Here is a 14,924-nt window from a genome sequence, read left to right on the forward strand (position 1 = left end):
AGAAAGGCCAGGGTATGTAGAGTTATTATATTAAACAAATTTGTGCTCATGTTTTTGAATATGTTTTTGTGTGTATTAATTTGTGTCGTCCAAAGGTAGAGAATACTTAACCAATGTGCCCGTCTCTTATGGTCAATAACTAATTTTGTGCGCAATTGTGCGAGAAAGTAATTATGTAATATTGTAGTGCAAGCTGTGTATAAAATAATCCTAAAACTTGTTTTTGCGCCATTTTGCGCCGGTGTGCGCATTTTAATTTATTTGTAGGTGAGGTGGAGTTCACTTATGAAAAGCTGCTCAGTATTTACATTGAGAATAATCGAAACGCCGCAGCACTTTCGAGTTGGATTTTCGAAGAACTGAAGGCATACAAAATAAGCACGGAGAAAAAACTTTTTTGTCAGCGATCCAATGGTTTTTGACCAATCCCTTTTCGCGACAACAATGGTTCCTCTCAAATTAATGGATGATATTGGAAATATATTGTGGCTATATCGTACTCCTCAGTCTATTAGATTTTGTAGGCCAATCAAACTTGAATTTGTTAAAGAGACTAAAGACCATATTATCGAAGAAAAAAAAAATTTGGACGATCAAATTAAAGATTTATCTTCATATGTCTGCACATTTATAAATGGAAGAAACATAACAGTAAAATATAATCTGCATATGACACTTTTAGACGGGAAAGTTTTGAACATTTTGACTGAAACTAAATCTTGCCAATTATGTCCCATCTGTGGAGCAAGTCCAAAAGATTTCATGGAAAGTGGAAATATGGATTCACCGAAATTTAAGCCTAGACGTGGAACATTACAATATGGCATTAGTCCACTTCACGCATTGATTCGATTTTTTGAGTTTGTTCTTAAAATTGCTTATAGAACTGGACTCGAAAAATGGCAAGTTAGAGATGAAAATGGAAAAAAAGAAATGGCGAAAAAGAAAAAGCTCATACAGGATAAGATGTGGAGGAATATGGCTCTACATGTCGACAAGCCTAAACAAAATGGAAGGGAAAACACAAACGACGGTAACACAGCAAGAAAAGCCTTTTCAAAACCTAAGCTATTCGCTCAAATCTTAGGTCTTGATGAGTCTCTCATCACATATTTTCAAAATATTTTAATTGCGATTTCCTGCCAGCTGTCAATTGATGCAAAACTCTTTAAAAAATATTGTCTAGAAATAGTTACACTATATATGTCCTTGTACTCATGGTTTCCGATGTCGGCAACAGTTCATAAAGTTTTAATTCACGGTTTCCAAATAATAGAAGCATCAGTACTGCCAGTAGGTGTTCTTGGGGAAAACGCTTCGGAAGCACGGAATAAATACTATAAGAGTAATACAATATGACAATATACCGAAGATCACACTGAATTTGGCCAACGCTTGCATGCCGCCCACATTGCCTGGCAGGATTTTATAGTGCTTGCCAATCGACTCGTCCTGCAAATCTAGGTCTTTGCCCATGAGTACGACTTTGATGAGCAGACACCAGGGAACGGGTATCGCAGCTTCGTGTACGTAACCAATGCATGCATCTCACATGGCATCAACATATGCAAGCAACTGCTGGCCACATGCAACACTATGTTTTTCCGGAAAAAGGTCTACATGAAGGAAGTAGAGGCCTGCTCGCAGCTGCTTTCCTCGATATGTACTTGCCTGCAGTATCTCCTCATACTGCGGCAATGGTCGGCCAATACAGGAGATCTGTTTGCTTGCGGCAGCCACACTGCGGAGCAGCTCTTCGAGTTGGGCGACACCATCAATCAGTATTGTTTCTATGGACGTTGCTTGGGATTCCGACTCCATACGTGGTATTCTACGCTTCCTGGGCATCAGCATGGCCAGCTACTCCGAGTCCTATTACTCACGGGCGGATGATGGGACTATTGTGAAAACCACGCACAGTCTTTGGACCAGTGGCAAGTACCTGATGAACCCAGAGCTACGAGCCCGGCGTATTGTCAACATCTCGCAGAATGCAAAAATTGACTTTTGCAAGTCCTTCTGGTTTCTGGCCGAGTCGGAGCTAATGCACAAATTGCCCAGCATCGTGGGCACCTCATTTAAGGTGAATCGGCTAATCGAGCTGCCGGCGGAGCCGTTTCAGTTACCGCGACGAAAGAACTTTAAGGCGAGTGAGCAGCAGCAGCAAAACAGCAGCGATGTAAACCAAAACCAAGGCAACGATGAGAATGCCATACAATTTGTGGACATACCAGTTCCCAGTGCTCATCTGGGACCGGGTCTGCCCATTTCAGTACGGCTGCTCAGCGCCAAGCGACGCTCTGGAATGCTAGGCGAAGGCCGCTATCGCGGTTGGCACAAGCCCATTCCACCCAGTCGTTCAATATGGTTTCACTGCCATGGTGGTGGCTTCGTGGCCCAATCATCAAAATCTCACGAGCTCTATCTTCGCGATTGGGCTGTAGCTCTGGACTGCCCCATACTTTCGGTGGACTACAGTCTAGCACCGGAGGCTCCCTTTCCGCGTGCCCTTCAGGAAGTCTTTTATGCGTACTGTTGGCTCTTGAAGAGCTCTTGAAGTTCCCAGCACCTGGGAACGACAGCTGAGCGAATTGTGTGAGCTGGTGACTCCATCGGAGTGGCTCTCAAATGCATTGAGCAGGGTGTGCGTATCTCAGATGGATTGTTTCTGGCCTACTGTCCGACTCTCGTTAGTTTTGTGCCGAGTCCAGCACGTTTGCTGTGCCTCATGGATCCCTTGCTACCTTTTGGCTTCATGATGCGGTGTCTGCGTGCCTATGCCGCCCCCGCCAAAGAAACTTTGCAGCTGAATGCTAAGCATGTGGAGGAGGAGGCCCAAATACGCAAAGCTCCAAAATCATCCTTGGGAAGTGCAACTTCCAGTCGGCGTACTTCATTGGCCAGGAGTACACTAACATCTCTGGAAGCAAACCCCGATAAAGATGACGAGAGCAGTGATACTTTTGCCAGTGCCTCGGTCTCGTACCACAGCCAGGCCGTGGAACGAACCGATTTGCCGAACAGCGAGGGTGACAACAGCTCGTGCGTGTCTTTCGAAGACGATTCGCAGCCCATTGTCCATTACCCTGTTGAGATTTCAGCAGACCCTCCCAAGGATCTCGAATCCGCAGCTTATATTGATCAGTTTTTGGATAAATATCTCATTGACACGGCCACCATGGAGGCGACCGAGGAGACAACTCTTCCAGCACCACAAGTGAAGTCCAACGGCCTTGGCAAGATTATTTCTGACGAAAACATACTGGTAGAGACAGGACGTGACCTCATTGCGATAGATACGCTGCAGGGTCGGTGGCAAGAAGCCGTCAACAATTTAACGAACACCCTGTCGCGCTGCACAAAATCTTACGAAATTCATGGCAGCAGTGCTCTTAGCCCGCAGGATGTTCGCAATATGGACGCATTGATAGCCGGCAGTCCCAGCGAAGAGTTTGCCTTCGACGTGCCTAAGGATCCGTTTTTATCGCCCTATTGGGCTACCGACGACTGGCTATCCCAACTGCCAGAGACGAAGATTCTCGTACGTTTACAAAAGAATTAACACCACGAAATAATGGTATATGATTAATTCACATGTTATGATTTTATGTGCAGACCCCGAACATGGATCCCTGCCTTGATGACTGCGTCATGTTTGCTAAAAAACTTAAACGGCTGGGACGCCAAGTAAACTTGGAAATACTGAAGGGTCTCCCGCATGGATTTCTAAATTTTACTATGGTATTTATCACCTTCTAGCTACTGCAACCTGCCAAATGTACAAACTAATGGTGTTCCTTTCTTAGCTATCAAATGAGGCTATGGATGGGTCCAAGCACTGCATCAAATTATTGCAGGCACTACTCAAGGTAACATAAAAACCCAGATATTGTGACAAGAACAGAACAGCTGACAGTGAGGATTCCACCACTCCAGCCATAGAGCAATTTCTATAGATTCATAAGTTGAATATAAATCCACTTGATCCAGTGATGTGGATATTCGCACGTAAAGGTTATTCGGTCGATCTCCACCAGTGGATATTTCCAACCAATTACATCTGTTAGAGGAAAGTACAAGATATTCTTTGCTATACGCACTTTACTTGCTTTATGTTTTATTTCTGCAATCTCAAGCGTTTTTTATACACTTTTCATACGGTTTGACACAGATTTGTATTATTTTTTATACATATACGAATATAGATACGTAGGTTAAGGCTTTTAGGATAAGCAAGCCAATTATTCAAGTATTGGAAGCATGTAAACATGCAATATTTATTACATATATGTATGTACAATGTACAAAATATGTTCCAGGCACAAACTCGCTAAGAGTCATTTAATGTAAAGCGTACCGAATATGTGCCTTATGCGATGCGTATAAATGTATAAGCAATGCATTCACATCCCCGAATAGTTTGTGCATGCATACACTATATACACTACTCTACTCTATGGATAGCACGTTATACTTACATATATTTCAAAAATGCTGGAGATATGCTTGGTTTTCTTTTCCTATCCCCCGGGAAACCTTACAAATCTATCTTTGACTTTAAATACGTTTGTAATCTCTGTCTAAACAATACCCCAGTGCAGCGTTATATATGTATGCGAATAAACGGTTATTGCCATTAAATATTAGCAATTTTAGGCTCAAATTGAGAACCAGAGGCAGGAGTACAAAACACTTTGTTCGAAATTATTACAGGTTTGTTTTTATTAAGCAAAAGAAGCGGTTTCGCTGATTCTTAAAAGTTAGGTATGAGCTTGTACGTGGGAGGATGATTCATTAAGTGATATAAATATGAGAGGAGACAGTATACTCCTGCCTTATGTCTCGTTGTCTTCGATCTTGGGCGCCAGGTAGTAGCGTATGTGGCCCAGATCCTTGATTGCATACTCCACCACCAGGGGCACATCTGCGCACATCGACAGCTGCACTTGGGTGGACAATGGAGTGGCTTTTGTGAAGGCATTCAGGTAACGACAAGCGAATGTAAGCGTCACTGGCTCCTGCATTTCAATGGTGACGGACTCCTCCTCCTTATCCACGTTGCCAGTTTGGGCCAGCTTAATGTTGGCAGTACCCACATCACCGCTGGCCGAGAATTTGTTACTATCTTTGGTACAGCAAATGACTACCGATTCGCTGAACTGGGACAAGTCACGGCAAATGCGAGCAAACTCCATGGCCGGCATACGGACTACACAAGAAAAGTCCGTTTCCGGTATGCCCAAATGCTCCTGATCGAGATTCATTAGTTTCATCTCATAGTCGGAGACCTTCTCCTGATTAGCCGACTCGAACATGATGGTAACTGTGTCCGCATTATCCTGCGCTTTCATCGTCACGTTGTCCTCGTTGTTGGCACACTTCAGAATTTTGGCCATGCTTCCCAGATTCATGCCCATTGAAAGATTGCGATCACAGCGGAACTTGTCAAATCCATCGGATCGCAGCGTCAGCGACACCAAAGACACATGAGAGTTGTCCATGGCTTGCAGCTGGGGTGGGGTGGGAGTTGAAAAATTAGTTCAGCTGCTCCGAAAATTGTTTTTTTGTGTCAATGTTCCTGAATCCCCGAATCGCTGCAGTCGAAGGTGGCCTCGAGAATCTTCTTCAGAATTGTAGCTTGTCCCAAACGTGCCTCGAACATGATGTCTCTAGTTTAATAATACGAAATGCAATTTATGCGAATGTGCTATAGTGTAGTGTGTGCTATGGGCTTCATATGGAACTGGTTGCTGATGGAATTGCTGTGCAATTTTACAACACAATATGGATAATGTGGCTGAAGTAGTGACTTAAAATCGAATGACGAACGTGTTGAAAAAATTACATCGATCAGGCGGGCAAAAATGAGCGGGATAGGGATGTACAATGCCGCAGATAGTATCGATAAGGTCTTGTCGATATGTAGGATCATTAATGATCGAGCTGCCAACCTACTTGTATTTCAGTAGCCCTGGTGCCCAGCCCATATAGCCCAATCGACAACATTGGGCGGCTGCTCTTCTGGACCTGCTCCTACTCCAACATCATTACCGTGACCATTCGCACAATTGTATTCCTAAAACGTTGCCTCTTTTAGCATCCTGGGTGAATCCGTAGGCGTCAACGATACCGGGGACTCGGAAAAACATCACCCCATTGCCACCTTGGGGAGATTTATGTACTGGCTGGAGGACAAGACCGGAGTGGAACGGATCACTGTCAACGGTGTTGTTCCGTGGAGCTGCATCGTCTGTCGCAGTTCACCGACATCCGGGCCGTGTGGACACCGGATGCGAAAGTGCTGCGCAATCACACGTGTCTTCAAAGTCGCCCAAATTGTTCCCAAAACTGCATATCCAGAGGGGTGTGACACGCAGTACTTACGACGTCTGCTCGTGCCCCAAGCATCTGATGCTACTGGAGGACAAGCAGAACTACGGCGTGTACCCGGGCAGATAATTTGAAGTGGCCGGAGTAGTGACATGAGCAACGACAATACAGACAAAACGGATGAATACGTAAAATTCCGTGAAGACTTACGTACAACATGTAAGCAACACATTACGATCTTTACCGAATGCATGGATAAGCTATCACAGACGTCTAGTGCTCGTGGGGAACGTCAAATCATCTTTAAAGAAAAGCATGAGAATCCTCCAGTAGATCCCAAAGAAAGCGGTCTGATCCAGCAGCCCTCGAAGGATTACAGCAAACTGTTTTCACTATGTCGCCGACAAAAGGCCATAGTAGAGTCCGTTAAACGCAATCTGGAACAACTTTCAGAGCCGGAAGGACGCTCATCAAGTGATTGATAAAATCACTATGGACTCAAGCGCAGGAAGTCCACTTCACAATTCATGAGGAATACGAGGACCCAGTGGAAGGAGGATATGACATGGAATCCTACCTAACACTGGAAAGTAAGGTCCAAAGAGCATTGACAAAATCAGCCACACCAAACACGGATAACGTGCATCTTCCACGCATCAGCATCCCAAAGTTTGATGGGGATCTATTAAAATGGACCCAGTTCTTCGATCTGTTCTCATGCATGGTGCATGAGACCAACATGCCTACGGTGATAAAGATGTGGTATCTTAAAACCACCGTTACCGGCGAGGCAGAAAGATTGATTCGACATATCGATCTAAAGGAAGAAAATTATGAAGCCGCTTGGGAAATACTAGTTGACGCATACAACAATCCCAGAGATGTTTCGAACACGGTACTGAACCGCTTCCTCAATCACCAAACAATTAATGACGATCCCAAGTCATTAAAAGAGTTGTATATAACAACCATAGAATCCCTTGCATCACTAAAGGGATTGGGCATCAATATATCTACATGGGATCCGATATTGATTGCCATTATCAGAAACAAACTGGATGTAACAAATAAGGCCTTGTATGAGCAATCATTGGGAAGCTCAAAGAACATTCAGGCGCTGGATACGATGCTTCAGTTCTTGGAGCAAAGAATTCGGGTTCTAGGAACCAGTAAGAAGCCACCAGCATCAAGGAGAGAGCCAAAAGGCACAGCATGTGCATCAGCAAACACAGGGAGAACGCGAGCACCCTTATGCACATTCTGCAAAAAGGCAAGCCATTGGCTCTACGGATGCAAAGAATTTCGCTCCAAATCTCCATCAGAACGACTAAATTGGGTACAAAAACAAAAAATGTGCGTTAATTGTTTTAGAACAAATCACAAAACAAACGCATGCCCTGGTCGAAACTGCTTCAAGTGTGACAAGAAGCACAACACGATGCTACATTTGGAAACAGCATCAGGCGCAGCTACAGAATCAAGAGGCCCGACGGTTGGTGCAGCAAGTAACAATAGTTACAATCTTCTGGCCACAGCAAAGGTGGCAGTAGAAGCCAACAACGGGCAGGTTGCTAATTTCAGAGCACTGCTAGATTCAGGATCACAGATAAACTTGATCTCTGAACGAATGGCATCAATGTTGTCACTCAAACTAAAAGACACAACATTACGGATCGAAGGAATTGGAGGTCAATCAAAGACCAGCAGAGCACGAGTAAATGTGCTCATGAAATCCCTTCACAATGGTTTTACGCAAAGAATTGAAGCTTTCGTATTACCACAGATAATAGCTGATCAACCAGCTCAGGCACTCGATTCAGATAGCTTAAACATACCAAGCAAGATCTCACTGGCAGATACAAACTTCCATAAGCCAGGCAAAATCGACATGCTAATCGGAGCCGAGCATTACTACTCGCTGCTGCTACCAGATCAACAGCAGCTAAGGACAGTTTTATTGTAAAGCTCCCATTTTCCGAACACCCTTCAGCCCTGGGGGAGTCGTTGCAAACCGCAACAAAAAGATTCCTAGCGTTGGAGCGGCGAAGCTCAACAGAAACTTCGAAGAGTTATGTTGCCTTCATGGAAGAGTATGAAGGACTAGGACATATGAAGATTGTGCCAGCATCAAAAGTTCCCAAAAGGCACTACTCCATTCCACATCATTGTATACTCAAACCTGAGAGCACCACCACAAAGCTTCGGGTAGTATTCGATGCCTCATGCAAATCAACAAGCGGGAAATCTTTGAACGACATTCTGCAGGCTGGACCCACCGTTCAGAGCGAACTTATGTCCAGTCTGAGACGATTTCGAATTCATAAGTACGTATTCACAGCGGACATAGAAAAGATGTACCGGCAAGTGTGGATGAATCCGGAGGATCAATTCCATCAGATGATAGTCTGGAGAAACAATCCATCCGAAGAGATCAGGTACTATCGCCTAAAAACAGTAACATATGGGACAACAGCTGCTCCGTTCCTAGCAACGAAATGTCTGGATCATTTGGCAATACAATACAAAGACAGACTACCAGTAGGATCAACAACATTAAAAACAGATTTCTATGTTGACGACTGTCTAACTGGAGCAAACACGATTCCAGAGGCAATTCATGTTCGACAAGAACTAAATAAGATATTGCTACCGTCCGGATTCAAATTGCGCAAGTGGTGCTCCAACAATGAGCAACTTCTCCAAGGAATCCCCAAAGAGGATATTGTAACCGATGTAAAATTAGGAGAGACACTAGAGCACTACAGCGTGAAAACTCTGGGTCTCATCTGGATGCCGAAGAAGGATACATTGTGTGGACGAACACAGAAAAGTCAGGCTACACGCATCACCAAACGGGTGGTATGTTCCGAACTGGCCCAAATCTTTGACCCACTAGGACTCTTTGCACCGGTGGTAGTAAAGGAAAAAATCTTACTGCAACAACTTTGGGAGCTCAAACTGGATTGGGATGACGAAACACCAAATTCAATGGAAAGAATACCGGGACGACTTACAAACATTGAACAAAATGCAAATTCCCCGGCATATTTACGATGGTAAAATTCCAGTTACCCAAGAACTCCATACGTTTGTAGATGCATCAGAACGAGCATATGGCGCAGCAGTATATGTACGCGCTACATACAAAAACAACCAAGTGTCAGTAAGACTGCTCTGTTCGAAATCACGTGTGGCGCCGACAGCCAAACAATCGCTACCACGGTTAGAACTTTGTGCTGCAGTCCTCGGTGCCGAGCCCACAAACCGAGTCCGACAGGATCTGCACATGGACATTAACACGGTTTCAGGATGGTTTTGGAGTGATTCCACCGTTGTGTTATCCTGGATAAACGCATCGTCATCAACATACCATATCTTTGTGGCAAATCGAATAGCCAAAATCCAGGCATTAACAAACCAGTCACAATGGCGTCACGTGTCATCGGCCAACAACGCAGCCGATGTCCTGTCGAGAGGAATCGCAGCAAGCAGACTGGCAGATCACAATCTGTGGTTATATGGACCATTATTCCTGCACGGATCTCGAGACAACTGGACGAAGGCACCCAACATAGAACCCAGCACACCTAGCGCACTTGGGGATGAATTATATACTTGCAGACATAGCAACTCGTTTCACAAGCTGCAACGCATTGTGGCATATATGTTACGCTTCTGCTACAAAACCAACAGAGCGAACACCACGACGCTCTGCGCAGAAGAACTGACTCACGCCCGCACTATAATCCTGCGAACCATACAACAAGTCGAGTTTACAGCAGAGTTAAAACAGTTCCAACGCTATAAGACTGTGGATAGAAAGAGCTCGATCATATCGTTATCTCCCTTCCTAGGAGACGATGAGCTCATCCGAGTTGGTGGTAGACTTGAAGAAGCTCTACTTCCATACAACGCAAAACACCCAGTTTTGCTGCCTTACAATGCACTGTGGGCCAGCGACCCCATTTTTCGACGTTAATTCGAAAAAATGCATGTCAATGAAACTTAATTTTAATTTAACATTTAATTAGTATATACATTAATTTAAAAAAAATTAAAAATCTTTTTTGTTTTAATGCATCCTTGGCCTTTTTGCAACTTTTTAAAGTCAGCTGTTTGATAAGCTGCAATCGATAGTAAAAAACGCGGGAAACTGTTTGTTTACTTTGCGAGCTTACCAAATTGAAACTAAGTTCAAAAACTGAAATCAAAGTAATGGAAAAGAAAGGCCAGGGTATGTAGAGTTATTATATTAAACAAATTTGTGCTCATGTTTTTGAATATGTTTTTGTGTGTATTAATTTGTGTCGTCCAAAGGTAGAGAATACTTAACCAATGTGCCCGTCTCTTATGGTCAATAACTAATTTTGTGCGCAATTGTGCGAGAAAGTAATTATGTAATATTGTAGTGCAAGCTGTGTATAAAATAATCCTAAAACTTGTTTTTGCGCCATTTTGCGCCGGTGTGCGCATTTTAATTTATTTGTAGGTGAGGTGGAGTTCACTTATGAAAAGCTGCTCAGTATTTACATTGAGAATAATCGAAACGCCGCAGCACTTTCGAGTTGGATTTTCGAAGAACTGAAGGCATACAAAATAAGCACGGAGAAAAAACTTTTTTGTCAGCGATCCAATGGTTTTTGACCAATCCCTTTTCGCGACAACAATGGTTCCTCTCAAATTAATGGATGATATTGGAAATATATTGTGGCTATATCGTACTCCTCAGTCTATTAGATTTTGTAGGCCAATCAAACTTGAATTTGTTAAAGAGACTAAAGACCATATTATCGAAGAAAAAAAAAATTTGGACGATCAAATTAAAGATTTATCTTCATATGTCTGCACATTTATAAATGGAAGAAACATAACAGTAAAATATAATCTGCATATGACACTTTTAGACGGGAAAGTTTTGAACATTTTGACTGAAACTAAATCTTGCCAATTATGTCCCATCTGTGGAGCAAGTCCAAAAGATTTCATGGAAAGTGGAAATATGGATTCACCGAAATTTAAGCCTAGACGTGGAACATTACAATATGGCATGAGTCCACTTCACGCATTGATTCGATTTTTTGAGTTTGTTCTTAAAATTGCTTATAGAACTGGACTCGAAAAATGGCAAGTTAGAGATGAAAATAGAAAAAAATAAATGGCGAAAAAGAAAAAGCTCATACAGGAGAAGATGTGGAGGAATATGGATCTACATGTCGACAAGCCTAAACAAAATGGAAGTGGAAACACCAACGACGGTAACACAGCAAGAAAAGCCTTTTCAAAACCTAAGCTATTCGCTCAAATCTTAGGTCTTGATGAGTCTCTCATCACATATTTTCAAAATATTTTAATTGCGATTTCCTGCCAGCTGTCAATTGATGCAAAACTATTTAAAAAATATTGTCAAGAACTAGTTACACTATATATGTCCTTGTACTCATGGTTTCCGATGTCGGCAACAGTTCATAAAGTTTTAATTCACGGTTTCCAAATAATAGAAGCATCAGTACTGCCAGTAGGTGTTCTGGGAGAAAACGCTTCGAAAGCACGCAATAAATACTATAAGAGTAATACAATATGACAATATACCGAAGATCACACTGAATTTGGCCAACGCTTGCATGCCGCCCACATTGCCTGGCAGGATTTTATAGTGCTTGCCAATCGACTCGTCCTGCAAATCGAGGTCTTTGCCCATGAGTACGACTTTGATGAGCAGACAACAGGGAACGGGTATCGCAGCTTCGTGTACGTAACCAATGCATGCATCTCACATGGCATCAACATATGCAAGCAACTGCTGGCCACACGCAACACTATGTTTTTCCGGAAAAAGGTCTACATGAAGGAAGTAGAGGCCTGCTCGCAGCTGCTTTCCTCGATATGTACTTGGCCATGGCAATGGTCGGCCAATACAGGAGATCTGTTTGCTTGCGGCAGCCACACTGCGGAGCAGCTCTTCGAGTTGGGCGACACCATCAATCAGTATTGTTTCTATGGACGTTGCTTGGGATTCCGACTCCATACGTGGTATTCTACGCTTCCTGGGCATCAGCATGGCCAGCTACTCCGAGTCCTATTACTCACGGGCGGATGATGGGACTATTGTGAAAACCACGCACAGTCTTTGGACCAGTGGCAAGTACCTGATGAACCCAGAGCTACGAGCCCGGCGTATTGTCAACATCTCGCAGAATGCAAAAATTGACTTTTGCAAGTCCTTCTGGTTTCTGGCCGAGTCGGAGCTAATGCACAAATTGCCCAGCATCGTGGTCACCTCCATTAAGGTGAATCAGCTAATCGAGCTGCCGGCGGAGCCGTTTCAGTTACCGCGACGAAAGAACTTTAAGGCGAGTGAGCAGCAGCAGCAAAACAGCAGCGATGTAAACCAAAACCAAGGCAACGATGAGAATGCCATACAATTTGTGGACATACCAGTTCCCAGTGCTCATCTGGGACCGGGTCTGCCCATTTCAGTACGGCTGCTCAGCGCCAAGCGACGCTCTGGAATGCTAGGCGAAGGCCGCTATCGCGGTTGGCACAAGCCCACTCCACCCAGTCGTTCAATATTGTTTCACTGCCATGGTGGTGGCTTCGTGGCCCAATCATCAAAATCTCACGAGCTCTATCTTCGCGATTGGGCTGTAGCTCTGGACTGCCCCATACTTTCGGTGGACTACAGTCTAGCACCGGAGGCTCCCTTTCCGCGTGCCCTTCAGGAAGTCTTTTATGCGTACTGTTGGCTCTTGAAGAATGCCGAGCACCTGGGAACGACAGCTGAGCGAATTGTGTGTGCTGGTGACTCCGCTGGTGCGAATCTCTCCATCGGAGTGGCTCTCAAATGCATTGAGCAGGGTGTGCGTATCCCAGATGGATTGTTTCTGGCCTACTGTCCGACTCTCGTTAGTTTTGTGCCGAGTCCAGCACGTTTGCTGTGCCTCATGGATCCCTTGCTACCTTTTGGCTTCATGATGCGGTGTCTGCGTGCCTATGCCGCCCCCGCCAAAGAAACTTTGCAGCTGAATGCTAAGCATGTGGAGGAGGAGGCCCAAATACGCAAAGCTCCAAAATCATCCTTGGGAAGTGCAACTTCCAGTCGGCGTACTTCATTGGCCAGGAGTACACTAACATCTCTGGAAGCAAACACCGATGAAGATGACGAGAGCAGTGATACTTTTGCCAGTGCCTCGGTCTCGTACCACAGCCAGGCAGTGGAACGAACCGATTTGCCGAACAGCGAGGGTGACAACAGCTCGTGCGTGTCTTTCGAAGACGATTCGCAGCCCATTGTCCATTACCCTGTTGAGATTTCAGCAGACCCTCCCAAGGATCTCGAATCCGCAGCTTATATTGATCAGTTTTTGGATAAATATCTCATTGACACGGCCACCATGGAGGCGACCGAGGAGACAACTCTTCCAGCACCACAAGTGAAGTCCAACGGCCTAGGCAAGATTATTTCTGACGAAAACATACTGGCAGAGACAGGACGTGACCTCATTGCGATAGATACGCTGCAGGGTCGGTGGCAAGAGGCCGTCAACAATTTAACGAACACCCTGTCGCGCTGCAAAATCTTACGAAATTCATGGCAGCAGTGCTCTTAGCCCGCAGGATGTTCGCAATATGGACGCATTGATAGCCGGCAGTCCCAGCGAAGAGTTTGCCTTCGACGTGCCTAAGGATCCGTTTTTATCGCCCTATTGGGATACCGACGACTGGCTATCCCAACTGCCAGAGACGAAGATTCTCGTACGTTTACAAAAGAATTAACACCACGAAATAATGGTATATGATTAATTCGCATGTTATGGTTTTATGTGCAGACCCCGAACATGGATCCCTGCCTTGATGACTGCGTCATGTTTGCTAAAAAACTTAAACGGCTGGGATGCCAAGTAAACTTGGAAATACTGAAGGGTCTCCCGCATGGATTTCTAAATTTTACTATGGTATTTATCACCTTCTAGCTACTGCAATCTGCCAAATGTACAAACTAATGGTGTTCCTTTCTTAGCTATCAAATGAGGCTATGGATGGGTCCAAGCACTGCATCAAATTATTGCAGGCACTACTCAAGGTAACATAAAAACCCAGATATTGTGACAAGAACAGAACAGCTGACAGTGAGGATTCCACCACTCCAGCCATAGAGCAATTTCTATAGATTCATAAGTTGAATATAAATCCACTTGATCCAGTGATGTGGATATTCGCACGTAAAGGTTATTCGGTCGATCTCCACCAGTGGATATTTCCAACCAATTACATCTGTTAGAGGAAAGTACAAGATATTCTTTGCTATACGCACTTTACTTGCTTTATGTTTTATTTCTGCAATCTCAAGCGTTTTTTATACACTTTTTATACGGTTTGACACAGATTTGTATTATTTTTTATACATATACGAATATAGATACGTAGGTTAAGGCTTTTAGGATAAGCAAGCCAATTATTCAAGTATTGGAAGCATGTAAACATGCAATATTTATTACATATATGTATGTACAATGTAGAAAATATGTTCCAGGCACAAACTCGCTAAGAGTCATTTAATGTAAAGCGTACCGAATATGTGCCTGATACGATGCATA

General features: G+C 44.0%; 1 protein-coding gene and 1 pseudogene across 1 annotated transcript; one reads left to right on the forward strand and one right to left on the reverse strand.

Moving 5' to 3' along the window:
- The first annotated feature begins 1,355 nt into the window (after positions 1 to 1,355).
- On the forward strand, positions 1,356 to 14,790 carry LOC117193685 (annotated as a pseudogene).
- Positions 4,702 to 5,769, reverse strand: LOC117193688 (proliferating cell nuclear antigen-like). The gene is made up of 2 exons (XM_033398418.1): positions 5,579 to 5,769; positions 4,702 to 5,510 (listed from the first exon to the last, which is right to left on the reverse strand). The coding sequence occupies exons 1-2, from the start codon at positions 5,660 to 5,662 to the stop codon at positions 4,836 to 4,838; spliced, it is 759 nt and encodes a 252-aa protein (XP_033254309.1). The 5' UTR covers positions 5,663 to 5,769; the 3' UTR covers positions 4,702 to 4,835.
- Positions 14,791 to 14,924: the final 134 nt, after the last annotated feature.

Source organism: Drosophila miranda (genome assembly GCF_003369915.1).
Source record: "Drosophila miranda strain MSH22 chromosome Y unlocalized genomic scaffold, D.miranda_PacBio2.1 Contig_Y2_pilon, whole genome shotgun sequence".
Classification (NCBI taxonomy): domain Eukaryota; kingdom Metazoa; phylum Arthropoda; class Insecta; order Diptera; family Drosophilidae; genus Drosophila; species Drosophila miranda.

What these genes read in the sequence shown, in the direction of transcription:
- LOC117193688 (XM_033398418.1), bottom strand. Translation starts at nt 5,662, where the DNA reads ATGTTCGAGGCACGTTTGGGACAAGCTACAATTCTGAAGAAGATTCTC. An exon ending in GCAGCGATTCGGGGATTCAG is followed by an intron (nt 5,511 to 5,578) that starts GAACATTGACAC and finishes ACCCCACCCCAG; the next exon opens with CTGCAAGCCATGGACAACTC.